A 26614-nucleotide genomic window follows, 5' to 3' on the forward strand; every position below is an offset into this window, starting at 1 on the left:
TTTAGTTTCACTACTAATTATTCGTATATAAAATTGATTAACCCGCCATCAAACGACATTACGTCGTCAGTAATACTTAATCTAAAATCTAAAATCTCAATATTCATTAAATTTATCTGTCTATGGTATTTTTTGTGTTGGTTAGTTTGATAAGAAATATCGAGATTTATTTATGAAAAAAAAGGTAAATACTTAGTATACAAATTTTATTTATATTTTATTATGTTTGAATCTTGTTAGTATGTTTTCGGTTTGTCTCTATTTTGTATCTAATTTAAATTAATAGCACATATTTATCTTACAAACAGTATTAGCTTATTTTATTTGAATTATATAAGGCCACAACTCCTTAAAATAATCTTAATTTATTTATAAATAATTAACTATCCGCTCATTGTAAGCTCAATTTTTGTGTGTTGAAATTCTCATTCTAAAAAAAAATATTCTGCTTTAGAGTATAATATAAAATAAGCTATGTATCTATACTGTCATCACAAAAAGTAAAATTTTAAAAATAATATAAATTGGAATTACTAAAAAATGTAAAATATTCTAAAAACGTTTATAACTTTTGAGAAAATAATTGTTTACCTTCAAAATAATGCAAAAAGTAACTTGTGTAAATAATTATTCACACACTATATGAATCACGTAGAAATTAAATTTTTATTATTTTTATTTTATATTAAAATAATAGACATATTTTGAATGATAAATACTTTAAAATAATTAATAATTGTTGCATTTGACCTTGATATAAAAAGTATATTTAAATGATTATTTACATGACATCAGAAATGTTTTATATTTATGAAAATGCTAATAAGAAATTGTTCACAATCTTATAAAACATGTTGTCTGACAATAATCATTGTTCCTATAATCACTATATTCTGAATGATGTTGCATTGTGTGCATATCACGTAATCTTTCATGTTCGTCAGCAAAATAGTAACACTTAGAGCATTGCGTATAATGATATTCCTTGTACATGAATCACATCTGTAAATGGAATAATATGGTTATGTATAAACTATGTACTGCAGTCACACCTGCAGGAAAACTATTTAAGTATAAACTGTTTCATAACAATAAAAGTTATATTAGTTATTACTTATAATATACGAATATATTACCCCCTCCTAGTTAAGGTATTTAAATCATTTCAGAATCGAAAGAATATTAAAATTATTTGCATAAAGAGCAAATTATAATATTTAATAATATATTACTTTTTCTTCTTAAATACTGATTGTGTATTGTATAATTTTTCATCAAACTAATATTTCAATAATACCCATTTATCATATATATATATAACAATAATAATATTAAATAATACATAACAAAAATATGTGTTATAATAAATAATTCATTTAATTATTTATTAATTGGTTTATCATAACAAAATATTCAATATGTTAAGTCTAATATAATATAGTATTATTGAATTACTTGATTTATAATAAACAATTCAGCTGAAGAGAGGTAAATAATGCTAATGCAGTTCCCTTTCTATTATAGTTAGCAATAAAATTTGAAAATAAAGATATTTAAAACATATACAATTTATTAAATTAGACATTTAGGCATATTACATAAATAATAATTCTATTATTTTTTTTTTTAATTTGCATTTCTTTTTAATTTCATAATAATATATATTATATATATATTTATGGTAACTTTGTACCAATATATGGTTATAAAATCACTTATCATTGTTAGTTTAAATTAAACAAATGTAATTTGTTATGTAGTAATATGAACTTTTTATACATTATTATGATTATATCTAGGTAAATTTTAGGCTTATCATATCATATAAACAGGAAGATGTTTTTCAATGCACTGACTTAAATTTATTTGAGACAGCAAATTAGTTTCAAAACATTCTCGTTGTTTTTTTTACATTATAATATGTGCTATCCAACCTTGCAAATGACCACGTTGATTATTTTTGCATACTTCCGCTATTTGTACAGTATATGTAGTATGTATACTGTACCTTCATTGATTATAAACTGCTATTATTAAACTAAATAAATCTGTCGCCGGTAATATAACAATGTATTGCAAAACCATAAGACAGTGCGAAGTATTCACAAAACACAACAATAAAAAATATTTAACAAAGATGAAATATGTATATTTGTATGACTTAAATAATTAGCCAAAATAGAAGCATATTGTATGCATATTATAAATATTTCCATATAAATCATACTGCTATGCTAGAAGTAGGTAAATTTTTATTTTTAAATATGATAAAGTAATAACTGATATTATTTAGGTAATTAATTTATCTGTAATCTCAATGTATGTATGTATAATAGACATGTAGTAGGTATATTATGTGTACTATTAATATCAAAAATATGATATTATTTCAAGTAAAACATTGTTTAAATGTTCGTGCCTAATCGTTTAACTGAAAACCATTTACGCTCGATTACTTACAGCAATTGGTATGCCTAAATTAAAATCTACACAATTTTAAAATTATATCACAAGTAAAATAGTTACAAATTATTATCACAAAAATATAATGCTCAAGTCTATTGTTTGCATCACGAACGTCCACTAAACCTACGTAAATTATATTTTACAAACTTATGATAAAATAAAAATAACAATGTTTTATTATATACCTAAGTCATCAATTAAAAAAAAAAAATAATAACTTAAGCATAGCAATATGAAATATTCAGTTTTATATTTTTCTTAATACATTTCTTGGTTATAAACAATACTATTTAATTTTAATTAATTATACTTACTAACCTATCTATGTATTATAATAAATTACAAAAGTAACATCTGCAGAGCTTTTTTGCAATTCCCATAACATCATTAATACTATATTGTCTTTTTACTATACAGCCATACAGAGGGGCTATATTAATCCACTTGATCCCATTAAATTCTTTATTTCACTTTATTGATAATAGCTTGCTTTAGGGGAATAAGTGACAAGGGACACTTGTCAAGGGAAAACACCAAATGTCACCGATTCTATACAGTGAAACTTTTACCCTTTATAATAATGGACATGTATTGTAGACACGATTGACCCCTCGAATCTCAAGTGGGGTCTTTCAAAATAATTGATTAGTATAGACTCTATTAAAATATGAAACAGTTGAACAGATCAGTGGTTAAATTATTGATATTGTAAAATTAAACTCTATAAAAAATATTTAATAGCAAGAGATGGATAACATTTAATTGCAAATTAAAATATTGATATAATTTACCTTAATATACTTATAAATTTGGTGTAACACAAACATTTACGAATTCAAAAAAATTGAATGTTAATTAAATTAAATTAAATTAATATATGTGTGATATTAAAATATACACAAAAGCTATAATCATTGTAAATAATAAACAAATATAATATAATATATATAGTTGACGTATTATATGATTCTAAATAGAAAGTTACCAGAGCTTAAAAAAAATTAGTGGTGGTAGAATGTCCGCAATTTAGTTAATTATGTACTATAATTTATAGGATATGTTTGTTTAATTTATATGCTATATAACATATATTCATATCTATTGTAATGTTTAATCGATAATATATATTTAATATGATAAAAGTATGTACTAGTGAAATACACTCTTTTTAAGTTATTCTTTTCAGAAAATTTAAAATACAAGAAATATAAGATTTGGCAGTATTTTTTATTTTCATTCATATGTTTATTGATAAGTCTTCTATTTAAAAAACTAATGGCCAATGAAGTTTAAGTTGCATTTTTAATAAATGAAAATAAAATTAAAAGCTATTAAATTCGTTGTGAAAAATAATATACTATTACCGCATTGGGTACCTTTAATGATTTAAAATTGTACATAGAAATAAAATAATGGATAATTTATTCGATTATAAAAAAATCTATCGAAGATAATTGATCAATGTAATAAAAATATTAGCTATGTAAATTAAAAGTAAACTAACCGTAAAATGCTTTTATCACCATGTCTAAATAAACCTCATAACTACTCCACATTTTTAATTTTGAATAATAATAGAAGTGTAATACCAATGGTTAGTTTACTCAAGCTGTTGAAGTAGTTCGTTGGTTTTTTTTTTGGCATCATACCATTAAATTGATCAATCGTAAATGGTTTATATGGGAAATGTATATGATCATTAGTAAAATATTCTTGAAAAAGAATTATTAACAAAGTTGAACGTTCGATAAATGATCTTTATGTTTTTAACTCTTTGAATAGATATGTAAAATCTCACTATATAGTGCGGTAAACTATATAATATAGTATAATATTGTGTAAAATCAATTTTACATTAATTGGTCATTACTAAACGATATTTAGATGATCAATTAAAACACAATAGTGTTACTTGACGGTTAAGTGGTAATAATTAATTTTATAACTACAATTAAATAATATGTAATATTCTTAATTTGTTTTTGTTTATATTATTATCATTTATCGTTAAGCTTTCATATTTGGTTAATAAATGTTCAACATAAGTTACTATAACAGTATAACATTTACATAATAAATGAATAATTAGCATAAATTATGTGTTTAATAAGTCTTATAACATTTTATTGATTTTAATAAATATTTAACTTCAAAATAAGATTGAATTTATAAATCTGCGTTGTATTTTTAATGGTTTATTTAAGTAAATTATTAGATTTTTAAGATTTAAATCATGAAACTATTTTATAAGTACATTGCACGTATGTAGGATTTGTTTATTTGTTTAACATATGTTATTTACTCAATTACGTTAACTGCAAAAATATAATTTTATAAAAATCATAGTGAGTAGGAAGTGTTTAAATCTATGTTATTGGTTAAAAAAATATGTAGTGATGTGTCTATAGACTATTTATATATAATAGTAATTTTGCACCTAATGTTATAATAGGTAGTAGATACATAGTTACCTTGTATGCATTATAATAGCAAATAGCAATGAAAAATAACAGATGACTCAACGTCCGAGATATCGCGAATAATAACACATTCCAAAATGTGATTCAGTGTGTACAAGGTAAAAACATGTTCATACACTATTCTTAATCTATATATAATAATAAATAGGTACAACAGATTCTTAAATTTAAATAAATAACTATATTTTGATATAGTATAATAGTTAATCGTATTGAATTAAATTTTTTTTAATCAAAGTTTTGATAACACGTTATTACATATTTTTTTAAATTATAATTTACAGAATTTTGAATGAGTTTTAATATTTCACTTTAGTATATTTGCACTGTAGGTATGCTGAAGTACTTAACTATAGGTAATAATTATAATATGCTGTAGAAAAAATAACAATTATATAGTTATTGAATCATTTTATGTTTTATGACGCATTCATTATACTGAACGGAAAACGTCCGTTTTTTCGAATACCTATATATATATATATATATATGTATATATTATACGTTATGCCGAACGAAAACTGTTGTGCTTGTTATACGCAACGACGAAAAGTAAAAACTCTCCGGGTTCACACCCTGCTCGCATGGGTATATTTTGACCGCGAACGCGAGGACGAGACGCCCTAAGTCCCCAAGTGGGCAAGTACCTTTAACGTCAAAACGGCTTACACCACTCATGCACAACACACACGCGCCCACACACATAATAATAATACGATATACACGAACGTTATAATGTACACACTACACTCACACGCACACACACACGCACACACTGGGATAGCAAATTACACGGTTTACACACTCGACGCGTCGTATACGCATGGAGTGACTCACTCTATATAATATGTTCATATAAATATATAATACTTGCAGACCGTTCGCGCGGGAACGTCACTGGACCGTAGGAGAAAAAAAAATTGTATTAATACGATGATGACTAGGACGACCGCGACGCGTACGTATTACTATTATGCGTGTACGTTATACCTATACATATACGCGTAAAATATTATTATTATGTACTGCAGTTTGGCGCGTGCGGAGACTCGCCGGCTGCTGCCGTTGGGGCCACGCGCGTTGCCGTCGCGTCTGTTGCAGGCCCATACGGTTACGCTAGACGGAGATCAAAACGTACGCGCATATGTGCTATTATATTATTATTGTTATCGTACGTAGTACGCACTACGTTATACGAGTATAATTTATTATGCAGTCGTTGTACGCGCTTCGGTAGATCGGGTTCGTGGTCTCTTGAAACCACCGGAGAGATCCGACAGATGCGCGGTCGCGTGTACTTAACGTTCTGTATCCACGCATACGGTGGCAGTTAATTCATTTTTGAGGATTAAATACTTGATAAAATTAGGTACGTTGTGTTGCGGACAACCGTCAGTAAAGTCGACGTTCTGCAGTTGAACGCAACATGCTGCATGTAAACGTATATAGATTTCGAAATTCGCCAACACCACACCGCAAGAGAGGTTTTTTCTTTTCTTTTTCCCCTTTTTTTTTTTTTTTTTTTTTTTTTTTTTTTTTTTGTATTAGTGCGGCGTGGGTGACCGTTCAAATTATAATATTGTAAACACGCATACGTTTATTTTGATTTCAAACACAATCGATTCTGATTTTGTCGAGTTAACAAACGTAAACACAATAGATATATTTCATATACAATTACATGTCATTATGTCAATGTCTGTTTCTTATCGTTTAATAGATAAATATGATATATGTGAACGAGGATAACTGTAGTCTGTCAATATTGTAATTTTTATTAAATGTTATCTATTTTTACTGAAATTATTTATTTAATTTTACACAATCAAAATAATTGATAAAAATATAATAATTGTCAACTGAATGTTATTATTTATTTCATTCTTTCGGCTTTCATAAGAAATTATATTTATTTTATTGTGTATTATCTTTAAGCATTAACGGGTTTATACTTTTTACATTTCATAAATTACCATATTTTTTGATCACATAATTAATATGTGTACAATCAGTATTTATAAAAGATTTTTTAATAAAATGTACGTCATGTAACATATTATATATATGATTTATATTTAAATATTTACTTATTTTTATAGATATATGCTATGGAAATTAATTATATCCATTATATTTCTTAAAATGAGATTAAAAAAATCAACTATATGTGTTTATCTAATCTTAGTAGTTAATTTAAAATTATATTTAATCATTATTTAATTAAATAGATAAATTTATAATTATTTACTCTTTATATATTATAAATATAATAATTATGTTTATTTGGATGGTCGTAAATGTATTTATTTTTATTTTCATGTAGTTATTTACTATAAATCATGTATCATATTATATTATATTCGAATCCAGCGTTAAAATCACCTAATTATTAAAATAGTATTATTGAATTTGATGTGTTAAATTTTTATAATATATAATATAATATCTCCCCTCTCTATTTTATAATCGGAAGTGAAACACAACTCCGTTGCCGCGTAAATGGTTTACCATCATATATATTATATATAGTGTATGAGTTTGTAACGGTTTTTCGCCCCATCGTGATTTGAGGGTGCATGAGTTTGTAGGCCCCCTTTCAATTATTTGCCATAGGTCACAATGATTCCCAAACATACCTACTTTTTACTTTTTACTATAGATAATTTTTTTTATTTACCTAATAGAAAAACGGTTATTATTCTAATTATTTTAAAATCAATGAAATAGGTTAAAATTTAAAATAACATATAATATTAAATAAAAGTGCCTATTCAAAATTTACAATATTGGTTTTAAAATTATAGCTTGAACTTTTTTCTAAATTTCTAAATATTATTATTCTTTCAATAGTTGTATACCAAAATTAGGTTTATCTATATAAAAACATATAGATAGCTGTTAAAAATTACCAAGTACCTAACCTATAGTTGTATAAAGATAGATTATAAGCTTACATTTCACGAGTACTAAAACAAATCTTTACTATAGACTTCATGCCTTCATAGTTAAATACAAAGTATAAACACCTATGTAAAAATTATATAGTAAATTGTGAAATATCAATTTATTTATAATATGTTTACTTATCATTGTAAAAATATAACTTCTTGCATAATGTGATTAATTTTTTTTTATTCCCTTAATAACCCTTATATTATTTACATAGGTACTCCATAAACATGTTATACATAAATCGTTTTAACAGGTATTTGTTTCCGCCAGCATATTCTTTATAATATATAGTATAATGAATACATCTATGTTACTTCATCCACACATGTATATGTGAATGCGGGATAACGGACAAAACCGAACTGCAATAAAAAAAAAAAATAAAATAATAAAATAATGAGATATTATGATTACAAAAGGTATATTGTATAACGTATTAAAATAACACAAATCTAGATTAATTAAATTATTAAATGTCTTTTAAATGATATTAAATTATACAATTGATACCTAAATATTGCAACTATATATACAACAGATAGCGATTACAATATCTTAAAATATGTTTCATACCATTAAAATGATTATCATCGTCGATAATCTTAAGTTGTTATACAATCACAAACTTTGAAATATATAACATATTGGTAACAAGCTTAAGTACACTGTAATTTTATAAGTAATTTATCATTTATTACACTTCTTTTATACGAATAATATATGTGCGGTATATACAGTATACGTAAATGGTATATTATTGGCTACACCACTGTTTTCATAAATATATTAATTAAAGGTGTCAATGTTTTACGTTAAAACATGTATGATGATAAAGTACATATTATACTCCAGTTAAATATATATCATTACAAATGAGCCTGTTAATCCAGGTCTAATACTTGATTATATATTTCTATATTTCTACAAACTACAACTAAATAAATGTAACCTGTTGATCTACATATTTTCAAGTTTTTTTCTTAGATTTTTTTTTAGTTGCATAACTGTTAATTTAAATTGAATTAACTTGTTTGATATATTATTATTTATATCATCACAATAATATACTTGCTATCTTTTTTTTTTAGATTGATTTGAAGATCCAATGCTGGATGTCTCTATCATGCACTGGGTAAATACTTTTAATATTTTTCTTATTATGCTAAAATCGGTATATATAATTTTAATTTTTAAAAATAATTTAAGTTATTTAGAAGTGCATTGCTAACTAGCGATGCAATTTAATCTATAATTATATAATAAAAAAATAAAAATTTTCATAATTCGTGTGATTTTGACTTAAAAAATTATTCTTAAAATATATAACTTAAATACAATTAACATATAAATTATTACTTAAATGTTATTCTTATTGCACATCCTGGTGACAAACTTAAATATTTAGTCTAATAATAAAAATAATGATAAAATAATACTCTGATGTTGATATTTAATAATGATATAATGATGTCAAATGAAAGATAGGTATTTTAATATACAATTGAAATAATATAGTCGATTATTAAAGCAAATTAATTTCAGCTGTTTATTATTATCTTTTAGTTTTTTATGTAATCGGTTATGACTTCTTTAAATTAATTTAGGTCATATAAATATTTGAATATAAAATATCAATAGTCATATTTTTTAATATTGTTAATAACTGGCTACTATATAGCTAAAATAAACCAGCAAGTTCTACAATTTCAAGTTAGATTTATGTGTAAAACAATATAAAATTGTAATGCCACGTAAAACGTTCCTGGAACATAGAATTGTGTATAATATATAATTATACAATTATATTTAAACATTTTTTTAAACATATTGTGTGTGTACTTACATACTTCATTAAATTTTAATACTAAAGCAATTAATTATATTAAAATTAGGTATTTATTGTTTTACAAATTTAAGTTTTAAATTTAAAATACGTAGGTTCTATAATAACTCTTATTATTAATTAAAAAGTTCTCATTTGATATTATATCAACCTTTTTTTTTACTAGTATCTAATATCAGTGATCGAATTTATCACATCTAAACATAATTTTTAATAAAATATTATTTGAGTGATAAGCTATAAATTACTTATATTCAAGCTACACGCTACACTATAATATTATACTTAATAATTATGTATATATATATATATATAAGTATATTATTTAAAATGAATGAAAAATAGTTACATTTTACCTTATATTAAAAGTATCTGCATCAAAACAAAATATGTTAGTTAATAATAATGAGTAATCCCTAAAAATGTATGAAAACTAATACCTTAGATAAAGATTTTTTAAAACTAATTTAAATTGATTAAAATAGGAAAAGTATGGTAAATATTAATGGTAGGTATATATTAAAAATGAATACACCATAATGAATATATTACCTATTGATTTTTAGTTGGTTAATATAAAACATTTTTCGGCGTGACTTAACTGCTTGGTGCTATATTTTATCCATATTGTCCATTCAACACTGGTCTACCATTGTAGTGACGATATTAATATATAAACTAAATGCATACACACGTATATTATATAAACCTGAGTTTTTTCCCTCCACGTACCAATTGTGATTTCGTTATTTACCGAGCACGTCAATTGGGATGCGAACGATAGTAAAATATTTATTACACATAGTAAACAGGAAGGTCTCCGTGATCGTACATGTCCTGGGGAATGAACCATTGTTGGTCAGAAACGGGCAAGAGCAGAATTCATAATGAGAGCGCGACGCGCGGGTGTGTTGCCCTTTGAGAAATGTACCGCAGTTACGTACAACACAATCGATCTTGAAATACCTGCTGCGAATTTTACGAAAAATGATTTCCTTCTTACCTGTAATCTGCGTTATATCGAGTAAAATTAAACCACTTTGATGACAATACGGTTGAAAGACCATATTGAAAATTAATTTCGTTCATGATCTTCATCTCACATCTGATATAATGCATTAAATATGCATTTAGTAATATTTAGCTAGTTACCTACATCATATAATTTATTTTAAGTATAAAGTAACGGTATTTTGATAATTTTAGCCCTAACAATATTTATTACATCCGATTTCTCAATCAATTAAAAATAATTGTTGTTTCATTATAAATAATAACAGATATAGGAGCACCTGTACTTAACCTAACATGATTTCAATAGTAGATAACACATTATGTGTTTGAATTATATGTATATACGTAAATTAATATATTTTATAATAAAAATGACTCGTTGTTCCGCCAGCATTATTACAAACTTTTAATTTAATTGTTAAAATTTTAAAACTAAACTAAATTAATCGAGAAACGTAAGAATAATAAACGAATACTTAACAGATTCCTACAAAATAATTGGATCCTATCCAAATGTGTTTCTACATACCAGTTATGATTAATTTAATATTATTCGTTGATAGAATTGACACTTGATTAATATATTATAAAAATATACAAACTTCAAATCTCATAATCTGAAGGTGTAATTTAATACAAACAATATAGAGTTAATCATTTAGTCTAAAAATATTTTTATTGTTCATCATAATTTGGAGTTTACTGGACTATAAGAGAAGTTTCCAAGAAGTAGTTAGTTAAAGTTATAACTTATAAGTTTTATAATAAAATTATTATAATTGAATTACCATTGGAACACCATTTTGTGAGATCCCACTCTATTTGTCTCTTATAAACTTTAAATATAAATAATTAATTAAACTATTTACTCAAATTATTTGATTTTTACTTGGAAATTCTTAGAAAAATATTATTTTTAATTTAAAAAGAATTACCCTGTATATATTTATGGTATTTTGCAGTTATTTAATTATAGGATCTAAATATAATTTATATTTGATAAAATAACTTTCATATTTTTAATTCTTAGTTTTATGTATTTTTTCCTTAAAGTGTTGATAAAACTTGTTCTCCAAAATTTAACTTTTATTTTAGTTTATTATATTTTATAGATCTTGATAATAAACTAGAAAAATAATTTTTGAGACTAGTTCTGAAGTCGTCATTTATTCTTGTTCAATATCAATTGGATGACTTTCGTTTTTTGTTCGATGAAATTATCTTCGTCATCTTTAACTAACATTTAATTAGTTAAACGTTTCCCTTGAATACTTGGAATACCTATTGCATAATATTAAACATATACTTAGTGTTACATATGTTTTTCGTTTCAATTCCATCCTACGATATATTTACATATTAATTTACAACTTATAAGCAATAACTCATATACACATGCGTTGTGTATTTGTGACAAAATTTCAAATTTTAACATTTGAATTACAATCGACCATTCAGTGGTTGGCTTAAAGAAATAGGAGAAAAATATATATAACTATAACTAAATAGATGGCTGTGTCTTGAGTGCTCATAAGTTGTATTTTATATGCATAGTACGCTATACAACGAGTGTTTAATTAATTGACTTGATTCCGGACGATGGCCGCAATCGTCGTCCTTTATATAAACGCGTATATACTATATACCATTCGGGCACAACGATAAAATATATACTCTTATTATACAATCTATTGCATGTTTCCAGGGCTGATTCATTTAGAAATAACAAAACATTATATAGTAATAATGTAATATCTTTTTCATAGTACATGTGCCATTTAACAGACAGATATCGCCATTCATACGAAGTGCCATTAGCCATTAGTATAAATTATTAACCCTTCATCAGTGTGTTGGGATTTATTAAACCTCACGTGATAAGATTTTGCGTAATACTACTAATGATTGAACTAGATCAAATTTTTATTTTTATGAAATCTTTCTTTATATAGTACCTACTCTATGATACAAAAATGTTTTATAGTTAAAAGTAAAATTTATTTTCCACGTAAAATTTTATTAAAATCTTACCTACTAAACATTTTTATTTTTTTTTATATAATATTATTTTTATGTTAACAAGTTTTCATTCAATTCAACTCTAAAATATGACTTTTTAAAATCCGCTAAGAACTGTCCAGTTATCATAATAATACTAATTATTTAAACAATATACTTATTAAATAATGAAAAAGTGTTAATTTTACATAACAAACTATAATTTTAATTGTATGTATTCTGCATTATATTACTAATAGTTGACCTGTAATCCAATATGATTGACTTTCACAATTATTGAAAAATATATTGATAACAATAAGCACTTAAGTTTTTAAGCAGAGGCTATTTTACTTTATAAAATAATATCTAAATGTTAATTTTTTATTGAATATATACGTTAAAAGAATAATAATAGATTTAAACAAGAGTTTAAAATTTGAAATTATTCTATAAATAGGTATGCAAATATGGCCATTTTTTAAAAAATATTATTGACTTACATTTATTGATTTTTATCATCGAAAACAATGGCAGTAAAAATGTATAAATATAAAACATAATTTGATTCAGGCTATAAGCGATCGAGTCTTAACTGAAAAATATATCGAAACATAAACAGAATATAAAATATTATATATGTATACAAGATATATTATGTGGAATGAAGTAGATACTCTCTGTACGTTTTTATTTATATTATTATTTTTGCGGTATGCATTTCAAACCGGTTTGATCGCGTATAGTATTCGATACAAATACGCAAAAAAATAACATATCGCTAAACAGTCGCCCTGCAAAGGAGAAAATAATAGTTGCGACGTTTTTGCCCGTTCTTGGGACAGTAGTAATAGTGTTCACGATGTTTATCTGATACATACATGTACGATGGATGTTCCTGTCTTCTATCAACGATGTCCGCAACTACCTGCATGGTTGTTTATTCCCCTGCCAATACAAATTTTCTCAGTAAAACGTGTAAGACTACTATATAAACAGTTTTATATTTCATAAAACTTTTTTGAAAATTCAAATCATAATATAGACTTATTTATCTAATTTTAAATTTTGAATAACTATTTGAACTTTATCATATTTTAATAGGTAGATAAAATATTTTTATTTTTGATAATGCCAGTATTTAAAATATTTAGTAACTTAACACACGTAGACGTACCTATATATTATACACCATAATAACCTAACCATAATGTAGTACAGTTATAAAGTTATATTATATTATATATACGCAAAATTGAGAGAGGTGTGTATTTTTAATATAAATAAAAACTGAGATACATATTATATTACATAAATTAATATTCTAAATCTATGATCACGCCACATGTGATTTGCGTGAATACGATAAGCAAGTCCATAAGATCTAGTCTACTATTCTAAATTATAGAACTTCTATATGTAAGCTGTTTCTCGTCGCCACATTGCCACTAACCTCTGGGACTACTGTGCACTGCTATTTATTTAGTACTATATCTCAGGTAGAACAATATTATTCTATCTTCTGATTTATCTAAATTGATTTTAGTATATTTTAATTTCATAATTAATTGTTCCAAGCTGTGTTGATTTTTAATTTAAGTTAAATATTTCCAAAGTTTAAAAATGTATCATATTTTAAAATAAATATAACGACTAATAAGAGATCGATCGTATAGACGCATTACAGTACTATAATTGTTAATTATTATGAAACAAAATAATATACATATTTTCATTATAACTTAACCTTTTTTGTTATAAAAAAATAAAATACATAAATAACAATCATATTTAAACATATTTTTTACATAAAATAAAAAATTCTTAGCTTAAGATATACGTATATAAAAAATGTACGAGTATAATATATATATATAGATATAAATATATTATACAGTAGCGACAACAAATGAAAAATAAAGTATCATTATAATTTGACGGAAGTGATCACCGTCCATCACGCTTTATAATACATAGGTAAAAACACCTGTATGGTCCTGTATTCCTGTGTATACCTATAAAATAAGAAAAAAATAATAAAATATATTTAAAAAAAAGGAAGAGAATAGCTTTGACTATAAATAATAATAATAATAATAATAATAAAACTAGTCGGTCTTTACACACGTGAGGGCCAAAGACCTCCGATGGACTTACTGCAGTATGTTTACAGTTTACATCATGCCTGATAATATGTCTTGTCACGGTGGGCCGCGCGAATACGTGTACACGAGACACGCAGCATCAATTGTTGATTTAGCACTCTTAAGTAGTCTGTATGAATAATTTCGTGATAGATGAAAAATAACTAGTGAGTGTATAATGTACATACGCATAATACCCATATAAATACAATACTATTTTAAAATTCTAAATACTTCTTATGGTTTATATTCAATAAATCATACATTTTATTCATATACATATACATATATATATATATTTATGATAAAAAATGATTATATAAAATATTAGGCATTTAAAGGTATATTATATATTGTGTCTTATTTTTCATAATATTTTAATGTATAATATACAAATAATATACTTTATAATCTTAATGAGATTGAGATTAATAATACTAATAAATTGCAAAAATACATAAAACCTCCAACAAGGATTTATTAATAGTGCTAATACAGATTATATTTCTTCTAATAAAAAAAAAAAAAAAAATCGTAATTAACTTTTCTTCAAGGGACACTCAGTATAATTTAATTATTATAAATCAATGTGAAATAATTTTCTACAGCATTAAAAAAAAAATAATAATAATCGTATACATATAGCATTATAAGTAGGTATTATATTTTAATACGTTTAGTATAATAATTATTTATGTACGCACACATTTAATATTATCAATAACATACAAAACGCTTATTATGTATAGATTTTCAATCAAATTTAAGCTAATATTAAAATTACATTTTTTTTTCTTGTTACATAAATAATTAAAAATATATGTAAGGTTATATGTATTATATATATTATAATATGTAGGTAAGTATAATTGATTATATATCTAATTAAATGGTAGGATAAGAATTCAATTATATATTTAAATAAAAATCAGTTTATCATTTGATTTTTGTTCTAAATGAATGATGGCTATATACCAATGAGTTTTGAAAAATTTTTATAATTATTATTTTGTTTATCAAAAGTTATGAGATATGATATTATATTGATTACTATATATTATAATATTTTATAAACACAAATAAATTAAAATAAATTTAATCAGTTATTTTTATAATTATTGCCATCTACCAAAAATTCATAATATAGTCTCATTTGCACAATTTTGCCATGATAATTTCGTCACAGTAAATGACTATAGTAAAAATATTTAGATTAAAAATACGTGTATGTGTGCTGCTTGTTGTGACTTGTGAATATTACAATTTTTTTTTTTTTTACAGTAGGCTGTAGGTGATCTAGTCAATACTCGATAATGTCAATAAATGCGTTCATCAAATTAAACCAAATATATAATATTGAAATATTTGGAACTTCAAATTGAATAACTAGTTTTCACAGACATATTTTTCAGTAAGTACCTTAATATAATATGATAAAAATCATTATCAGTTAACTGAAAAATAACATTGTATAACAATGGACATAATGTAACGGGTTTTAACTCTAAAGGTATTCAGTAAAGCCTATACATTCTTATTTTTTTTTTCATAAATGCACTACACGATTTTTCACGACACCTGCCGTAGATAAACCCACCTATATTTTAGTATGTGAAATGAAATTCTTTAGAATTCAATATCTACACAACCATTAATGTAACAAATTTGTTGTGGACCGTGGTAAAAAAGAACACGTTAGATAACATTACTGTATACCTACTTAAACAATTTTTTTTATTCATAAAATCTTTTTTAAATAAAAAATAACATAAAGAGCATTCCATAAATGGGTAATGGATAAAGTATATACAAACATTATTACACTTAGTCGTTAAACAATGTACTCGTATTAAACTATATGTTTGCAAAAGTTGAACAATTAAAAGTGTTATGTGAAAATTAAACAAACTATAGGTAATTATGAAAAAATATATTGATGTGTATGTTTCTTATGTATGAATATATATAATTTTGTAAATTAAAAATATATACCTATTTTATTTGAATCAAATACATACTATTATATTAAAATAAACAATAGTAAGTAGATTCACATACGACACACAATAATATTATATTATGTAGTCGGTTATTATATCATATATTACCATATAGGTATACATATTTAGTTAATATTATATTCTTACCCTAAAGCTTAGAAAGTATTACCTATATAGCATCATACTTAACGGTTGACTATTCGGTTAATAATATTTTCTCACGCCCAATCAAACATGACATTTTAAATAAAATATTATTTACGATGTAGCTGTATAAAAAGTAATTATGTAATGTTTAATAAATTTATTGGTAGATAATCCAAAAAAATATTTCATTCAAAAATTAATATCATTCGTGTGTTCAAATATTATCTAGATATTAATATAATATTTACTTCGATATAGATATACATACAAATACACGTTTATACGTGAATTGATTATAAAATATTAAATTAATTTTTAAATTTACTTTTTTTTAAATGCAATGTTTTTTATCTCTGTTATTGTTAAACGACCTTCTGAATGGAGATGAATGCGAAATTATAAATACCGGTAGTGTAAACATGCATAAATCTTAGCACGTCAATGAGATAATAAATACTACCTACTAAATATGTACTTATTTCAATGGGTACATTTCTGACAACCGAGAAAGTGACCAAACATGTTGTGAGATAACACACTGGCATAAGAGACCCAGCGGGGGCTTGTACGGACCAGAATGCTCGCGATTAAAACAATCTGCACTCCGCAGTAAATGTGAACATTCTTTCCCAATCATAAAATTTATAAAAACAATTACGTATGTAAAAATATATAATGATAATGATCCATCTACTATTTATTAAAATTTTATGCGATTATAAACGCAACGATCGGTTTGGCGATATATTTTTTAATTATTTTGCAATCAATCCTGCATCTATCGTAATGGCTAGTTTCTTCGTCTCTCTTGCTGTCAATTGTAAAAGTATAGTACTAACACTAATGCACTTTATGGGTGCTACGTTTCTTTCACATTCTCGACTGATGATGTACTAATTAATCAACCGTCTTAAACACGCATTCTTCACTCACTAATGACAATGATATTAATTTTATTCTTCCTTTATATTATATTAAGTACCCATTTAAATTACTATTACATGCGCCTATATCAATAGCAGTGTGTATCGGAAAAACCTAAATGTTATATACTTTTGAAACGAATGACTATTGATATGTATGCTAATTTATAAATAATTGCAATTTTACACAAATATACCAAATTAACACTATGGATCACAAATATTTTTGATTTATCCTAATAATTATATATGGTAATAAATTATCATCAACATTATATTGAAAATGCATTTTTGTAGTGTAACTAATTAATAAATTAATCATATAGTTTTTTTTGTATTTTAAACATAATTTTTAATCAAACTATAAATATTAAATTTTTTAAATTTTTATGGTATACTTATTTTAATTTTCAAATATTTAGCATATATCAATGTGCCATTAATAACTGCCTCGTGTTCTGGTCTATGAACATATGGATTGTGGTATGTATATAGATTCTAAGATATTTTCTACACTCCTGAACACTCCAGTAGCACATAAGTAGATGACTAATCAGTTATTTATAACAATATAACATATTGCATACATAATACATAAATCGGAAACAATATAGGTATAACTGATGTTACTTAATTTTTTTAATTGAAACATCTGCATGTGTATAAATGTCTAATATAAATAACATAAAGTAAAAGCAGGAATTTATCTAAGAATTATATTAACTTTGGAGAATAATTCAAATTTAAGATTACACTGAATTTAAGGTAATATTTATATAAAAAGTTACCACTATACCACATATCTATTATCTGTATAACATATTTAATATTCATAACTGTTTTTCATTAGAAATTCTTGTACTCTATAATGAAATCATGAAAAATCTATAACGTATACATCTAAAAAACTAATGAAATGTGTTGAATATCCTTACCGACACCCAGAAAAGATCTTGAATGTTATGTATTTTTATTTTTTTTTACATACTTTCCATCACCATATCGTCACGTGTTCCACGGAAATGTGTATACAATACCTATAATGTTCAATATAGGTAGGTAGGTATTATATTAGTTGTACAATAGAAGAAGAAAATTAGTGCTTCGTGTAAAATAATGCCTCAAGGAATTTGGACAATATTAAAAACTGTTAAGATTGTAATATAACATCAAAAAAATTGGATTCTTTTGTTTTGCACTTTAAATTGTGTGTCATAGCTTTAAAATAATTAGAAAATATCCTGGGCCAGTAGAACACGAGTACCGACATAACATTTATCTGGGGGCTGTCGGCTATGCTCATCGTCTCTAATATATACCTACATACAAAGGCGAGGTCTGTATATTATATATTGATATTATACAATCACACGTACATAATATAACATACTACGATAAAATGATCTATAGGCATGCACTGTACACTGCATTGTTTATTAAGATGTAACTAAGTTTTTTAACATAAATCGAAAAACGCTGTGGTATAAATTATATATGAACGCAATAATAATATGTGTCATGTTTTATGACTACATAAATTAGAAGTACGCAATACACATTTATCATCAATCGTTACATAATTAAAATAATACTGATTTTTTTAAAATTATTTCATGAAAAACTATTTCAAATCTTTATTTTTCTTTTAATAATAATTTTATAATCTATTGAGCATTTAGTCAAAAAACTATTGATATTTGAAATTATAAATATGTAATTCAAACACTCAAATAAGATTTTATAAATTCTACTGTTACGTTCAAATAAATTTCTTCTTAAAGTGTATAACACATATTACTACACAATATTTCATGTAACTTTATATTAAAATATATACAATTAAAAGCTATTGAAGTATTTCTTTATTTCTTGGAAATAGAACAATCTTTATTCAAATTGCTTAACTGCAATTTGTTTTTTTATAAATAAAATAATGCGTTGTACGTATTAAATTTTTATAATAGGTACGCAAAAATACAAAAAACTATAAGCAGCAGAAAATTGTTTTTGTTTTTATTTTTATACATTATATTCACTTCTCATAATGTATAAATATGTTCAATGAACTTGAACATATTATGGTAAATTTAATAATTGTTTGATACACTTAAAGAATAATCATTAATTTTAAAAGGTGAGACGATTAGTGTATAATTCTCAATATTTAAATCTATATTTGCGCGTATAGCAATCAATATAGTGATTAGAAAAACTTTCTAATAAACTATATAATCATTTTTAAGTTTAAGATTTGTAATCTGTATGTCGTAGTGTCGCATATATCTAATTTTTATCCATAAACCTTTTACATAGTAGGCAACTTAATCTGGTTATTTACCAGATACTCTTTGGCACTATACCTAAAAGTTTGTACAAAATAAAACTATTACAATCTATAACAATTACTTACTAATAGGTATTCGTTAAATTGAATTTCATGTTGCTCATAAAAAAGTTATATATTCATAAGATTATAAGTTATACATCATGTAACCATTGTGTGTCTACGTCTTCTGCTGTTTATTCGTTTATAACCGTAGATTCGATATCGATAGCGTAATGTATTTCTCAATGGGGGTCGCGACCACTTGGAAGGTTGACGATTATCAGCGTCCAGTGACTTAAAATATATATAACAGGCAAATGGTCATTGGCTTCATAAATCATAATGACCTTTTGTTTGAAGCTATATCTATAATCTTCATTTCCTTACAAATTTGATTCTTATATTTGTTATTAACTCGACTGGGTTTAATGTATTGGTTTAAATTGGTTTTTTTCTCATATGTAGTAACAATGTATAGGTGCACTGTTAGTCTGTTAGATACTCATAATCCATATAAAGTACATAGAATACACCCTTCGATAAGACTAAAAACCAATAATTAGTTTTATGTTAGAATTTGTTTTATATATTTCTAATTATCTTGTTTTTGTATTGTAAATGTGTCTTCAAAAAGAATAATGTACTCCAATAAAAGAATTGGATCAACCAGAAATGTCCATATCAACCGATAGGTATGTGTATTCTTAAAGAGTAGTACCTATCTATGTGCTTCAAAGACTATACCTGTATACCTAGGTATATATTTTTAACCGTGACCTGTTTCGAAAAGTAATATCCAAGTGAACTCGATCTTCATATCACCCTCGTTGTAAGTAAGGAGACGATTGTTATTCGGTCACGGCTATATAGGACTAATCTATATGGTTTATTGTTCGTCGTTCTATAACGCTATCAGTCACGCTCACACAAAATGTCTTAGGAACAATAAAAAGAACTTAATACCTACTCTACACCCGTTCAATTATTATTACTATGTCTGCAGGAGAGCCTAAAAAACGAACTTTGATAGCTACCGGTATCTTTATATTCTACACACTCATTCTACAGTCACTCATCGTGCTATATACTATTATATACTAAATAGGTAGCCAGCCAGCTAGGTATAGGTCGTAGGTAAACAGATGCTGAATACTCATATTTTTTCATAGGGATATTCAATTTATGAATTCCATTAACGTTTAGTATTGGATAATTTTAAGATAATATAATCATAATTAAGTTTAATATTTATTAGAAACTAATATTAGAATTCTTAAATTTTTAATAGTAAAAATAAAATATTAAATATAACTATAGGTATATAATAAATATTATAAGCACAAAAGCACCTATCTATACTAGGTATAAATAATACTATTAAGTATTAAAAATAATTAAAGTAGTGATAAACTGATAATCTGATATGCCATACATTGCAGGTCGTAGAAACCTTTTAAGTACGTTTAAAAATATCCACCTGCCATCAAGTATATCATTTCAGTTTTTAACGAATCACTAAACAAAATCAATTTAAACTAGATTGTACTAAGAAATTTCTTTTTAATTTGATCTAGCTATTTATTTTTATACCAAAAAAAAAAAATGATATTTAATGTTTATTTCGTAAATTCGATTAAAATTTAAATTCAAGTATTTAAAACATAAAGATAATAATATAGGCAAGTTATTGTAATTATTTACGAAATACGTCATATAATATGACTCATACTATTTTTATTATTAAAATTTAAAAAAATATTAATATCCTTAAAATTAACTCTCGGATAAAATGATATATATATATATATATATATATATATATTATTTATAGATTTATGAATACTTTCCATACATCTGTTACATAATTACACACACATAATTTATTTTTAAATTGATAAATTTAACCTCTGTGTATTTTATAGGTAAAATCTATATGTACAACATACCTATTTAATATCTTAAAATTAATCAAAAACAAATTAATGTACTTAAAATTTTGATGGAAATTTACACAGAAGATTGTGCTACATACTTGCAGTTTGCAGTGTTAACTCTGTTATTAACTCTTGAATAATTATTATATAGTATATTTTAACACTTTACTTCTAATGTGTATTCTCTTTTCTCAGATAATAAGATTAATATCTTGTTTCAGATTCAATAAATAAGATAAATATGACTGACTTCCAACGAACTCGTAGCAAGGTATGGTTCCCCAACTTAGACGATGACGATGAAGATATCCATCACTCGTGGCGCCGACAACCATCCTCATCGCCGGAGAGCAGACGAGTGTCATCTGGTAGTCCGAGCAATGGTAGTCACAAATCGCAGGATTCTGGTTTTTCGGACTCAGAAAGTAGTCCTTTAGGATTGTCTAAAGCTTTGCCTAAAGAAGACAAGAAACAGAACAATACGAATGCGTTTACTGAAAAATTGCCAGACGGAGTGCTATCCGAAGTCCCGGTTCCTAGGCTCCCTTCGCCTTGCGAATCCCAACCACAATCACCTGATCATTGTAATTGTTTTCTACCAGCGTGTGAATTATCTAGAAAGTTCCGATCATTTGACTATGTCACCGCCGATGAAACGTCATCATTCAGACCAACGACAAAAAGATACGAAGAAGAACCTCGCACACCCAACCGAACATGTTTTATCGTTGATGAATTACCAAAAACCAGCGTAGTATTACTGTCGACGCCAAGCTCGGTGAAAAGTTTTGACGGTCATTTCGATCAATCAGAAAACGTTACCGTTGTAGAAAACATTAAACAGGACTGTATCAAAAATAATGAATTGATTATCGAACCACCTACACCGTTTATTGACCGTCTTAACGATGCGGAGACAGTGAGTCTATGTGAATCCGATAGACCGGGTACACCTGAGCATACGTCTACACCGAAATCGACTAAAACCAGATGTTGTACACCTAGATTGCATTATAGAAAAGATCTGCAACTAAGAAAACCAAAACATTTAAAAGATAACTTCAGCAGGTACATTTTTGATATAATTTACTAACATGAATATAATTTTTAATATATAGGTACTCGTATTATTATTAAATTAAACGCTCAAGCACATTACATAGGTATAATTTGTTTTATTTTTTTAATAATTGATATAAATTATTTAATATAAATATAACCAAATTAAATTTTTAAATATTTTTTATATCATCAAATAATAAACATAGATATTTATTTGAATCTAAATTGAGGAAATTTTTAAATTATTGTGAATATTTATTTTTTGAATTAGCCGTGAAAACGAAGTACCCGTTGGCCAGTGGTTAAACGAATTGAGGTTTAGATGTGAACCTGAATGTATGACCACTCTACAATCGAAATCAATAGCAACTTCAGAAGATGCATGTCGTTTTTCTACAATTGTTTGTACCGATTCTGAAGTTGTGCGGGACCTTTATCAACGTACAAAAGTCATATCTGATGAATTTATAAAAGTGTACAAGTAGGTGTTTCATAAGTTTTTCTAAATTACATGATAATATATTTACCTTTTTTTCTTAGTGTTTTGAACAAATGTCATATTGATAATTTTGGATCATCCGTCCAAACACTTACTAGTTTGTTGTTGGACTTTGTTTGTGATCACGAGAGTGAACTATCTGAACATGGCCAAGAGTTATGTATGGACTTGGTGGATGTTTCCGAAAAACTAAGAATTCATGCAAACCGGCGTCTTGGCAATAGAAAAATTATTCTTAACGACATGTCCGCACTAGGACAAATATTTAGCGAATTAATCGATGCTTTATTAATGAAAAAAATACAAGTAAATAATGATAATTTATAGTTTACGAGTATACATTTCGAATTTGGAATATTTTCATCAAGCTATAATTTATAATATTTGATTAAATTTTTAGTCATTGGTGAACATATTGGAAGAACCAAGCACTGATATTGAGCTCGTGAAGACCATGTCCAGCATAAACAGCCTGGGATTGGAAAGTGTTCATCTCGGTAGTTTGGTAACGAAGTGCAATGGTGTCCGATCGTTGTTGACTGTTTGCATAGAAGCCGTGTCTAGTACAGTCAGATCAGCTGCTCTGCGCACACTGGCAATGGTGTGTTGCTCTTCAGACAGCATCAGACAATTCGAAAAGGTACCCAACTAAACTATTGATTTATTATAAATTATGTAATAAAAATAAACGTAAAATGAAATCAAAAATACTGAAAACACAACATAATCTGTATTAATACAATTTATTAAATATAACAATATACTAATATATATATGTATATATAATATAATAATAATAATAATAATATATTATTATTATATTTTATGTATATATATATAATAGAATATGATTATGTATATTTCTGCTTAATTTTTAGGCCGGAGGCGTAGAGATATTATCCGACATATTGGGCAGTAAAAACCGCTCGGAAAAAGAATTGACCGACACCGTGTCCGTGTTAGCTCAAATTACTGCTCCTTGGATTGAAGACAACCACGTCGTCAACGGACTCAACGAATACCTGAACACTATTATATCCTCGTTGACGTGTATGTCATCAACTACTTATTATGATTTTGCTTTATACCGCCTATATAATATGTGTCTTGACCAATTTTTTTCTTGTTAACTGTCCGACCTCAGACCTTGTGGAGACTACGCAGTCATCGGAAACGTTGTTGCTATCGTCCGCTGCGCTGGCCAACATCACGTTCATGGAACCTAACGCAATATGGACCATATTGAACATGGGCACCGCTGGATCACTGATAGAAGCGGTCAGGAAAAACGGCACAAAATCGTCGGTGTTTTTACAAGAACAAACAGCCACACTTTTGGCTAACATGGCAGCAGTTCCTGAAGCTAGACCACACATGGCGGCAAACCATGCGGTGATCGCTTTGTTGTGTTTCTTGCAAGTTCGGCACTCGCCATTACAGCGTGTTCCTGAAATACTGGCCGCCGAACGGCTACAGCACAAGACTGCCATCGCCTTATCCAGGTATTATATTTTTATATGTCGCGGCTGCAGAACCAGAATAATATTATGTAACTAGGTGTATTCAATATATTGCGAAAATTTTCCGATTTCGTTTAGGTTAAATAGTACCTTATTACTCTAATTTCATTGGTGGTTTTTGCTTTTGGAGTGTCCTATAGGGCACTATAGGGTACTATAGTACTCTGATATTATTCAAGGGGCAAACGATACATTTGAGCCTACCAACACCAGAAATAAGGTGGCATTTGGAACTTCCAATTCATAAAGTTATTGACACAACTATGTAATGCGTATGCCGTATATAGCACCCATTGGTTTAATTTTAAATCCCTCAGTCAGATAGTTCCAAAATTTTTATAGTTAAATGTTAAAAATTTTTTTTCTCTTGATAATTTTTCTTGATAAAATTACATAACTATAGTAATTACAATCAGATTTAATTTGAAAAAGTTGCAGGAAAATAACCAAGTGCATATTATTATAAATATATAATATGCTAATTATTTATACCTACATGTTAAAGTTAGGGTTGAATATAGGATTAATTGCTTCCTATGAAGTATCGTGAGTTAGCAACGCCACTGATATACGTATATTTAAATTCTGTACTTACATATAACAATAATTATATTAATTATTAATATTTACATATTTAATATATTATTTTTACAACGTTCATTATTCATAATAATTATATTTATTTTGTGATTTTAGACTGTGCAGCGATGCAGAAGTGTCGAAACAATTCGTGGAACTCGAAGGCGTTAATCGTTTGATACGGTTGTGCAAAGATGAAAGAGAACGAAATAACAGTGACGGTGTTCTTGTGGCATGCTTAGTAAGTACCTATATAAATTTAATATTTTTAATTATAAATTATATTAATTGGTAACTGCCTAGAGGCCCTATGCTCTAAGGGCGTTGTTTAAAATCGTACACTTACTATTCTTAATCGTATATTTTACACTATTAAATACTGCACAATTTTTTTCTATTGTTAAAAAAGGAAATTTGGAAGGTCGATAATTTAAAACCACACAAATTGGATTCACAATTAAAAATAATTGTATTTAAAAATCATTCAATATATAATAAAATAAAATAAATGATATATTGTAGATAATATTTAGATTGGAAAATTACATTTTGGTATTTTTAAATATTCTATTAAATTAATTTAATTGTTAGTGACTGCTTAATGCTTATGTGATTTTGATTAAATATAATTAACTGGTGTGTGGTTCTAAACTATAATTTGGTTTTAAATAAAGGTGTGTGTTATTCATATCAGTTTGTGTGGTACTGGACGATTTAATTTTGAGAA

At 25.9% G+C, this 26614-nt stretch overlaps 1 protein-coding gene across 2 annotated transcripts in view; it reads left to right on the forward strand.

The window, feature by feature from the left end:
* LOC112596982 (protein inscuteable homolog) overlaps positions 1 to 26614 on the forward strand; it is a 32341-nt gene that overhangs the window by 4103 nt on the left and 1624 nt on the right. The window contains exons 2-10 of one of the 2 annotated variants that reach the window (XM_025342875.1): positions 8987 to 9030; positions 16179 to 16308; positions 22449 to 23295; positions 23561 to 23770; positions 23830 to 24094; positions 24189 to 24428; positions 24667 to 24838; positions 24933 to 25290; positions 26005 to 26128. In XM_025342875.1, the coding sequence (XP_025198660.1) occupies positions 22469 to 23295; positions 23561 to 23770; positions 23830 to 24094; positions 24189 to 24428; positions 24667 to 24838; positions 24933 to 25290; positions 26005 to 26128 (2196 nt within the window). In that variant the 5' untranslated portion in view covers positions 8987 to 9030; positions 16179 to 16308; positions 22449 to 22468. The remainder of the gene's footprint in view (positions 1 to 8986; positions 9031 to 16178; positions 16309 to 22448; positions 23296 to 23560; positions 23771 to 23829; positions 24095 to 24188; positions 24429 to 24666; positions 24839 to 24932; positions 25291 to 26004; positions 26129 to 26614) is intronic. The other variant, XM_025342876.1, reaches the window with a different exon arrangement.

Source organism: Melanaphis sacchari, unplaced genomic scaffold (genome assembly GCF_002803265.2).
Source record: "Melanaphis sacchari strain LSU unplaced genomic scaffold, SCAv2.0 Contig36_pilon_pilon, whole genome shotgun sequence".
In the NCBI taxonomy this organism is placed as follows: Eukaryota; Metazoa; Arthropoda; class Insecta; order Hemiptera; family Aphididae; genus Melanaphis; species Melanaphis sacchari.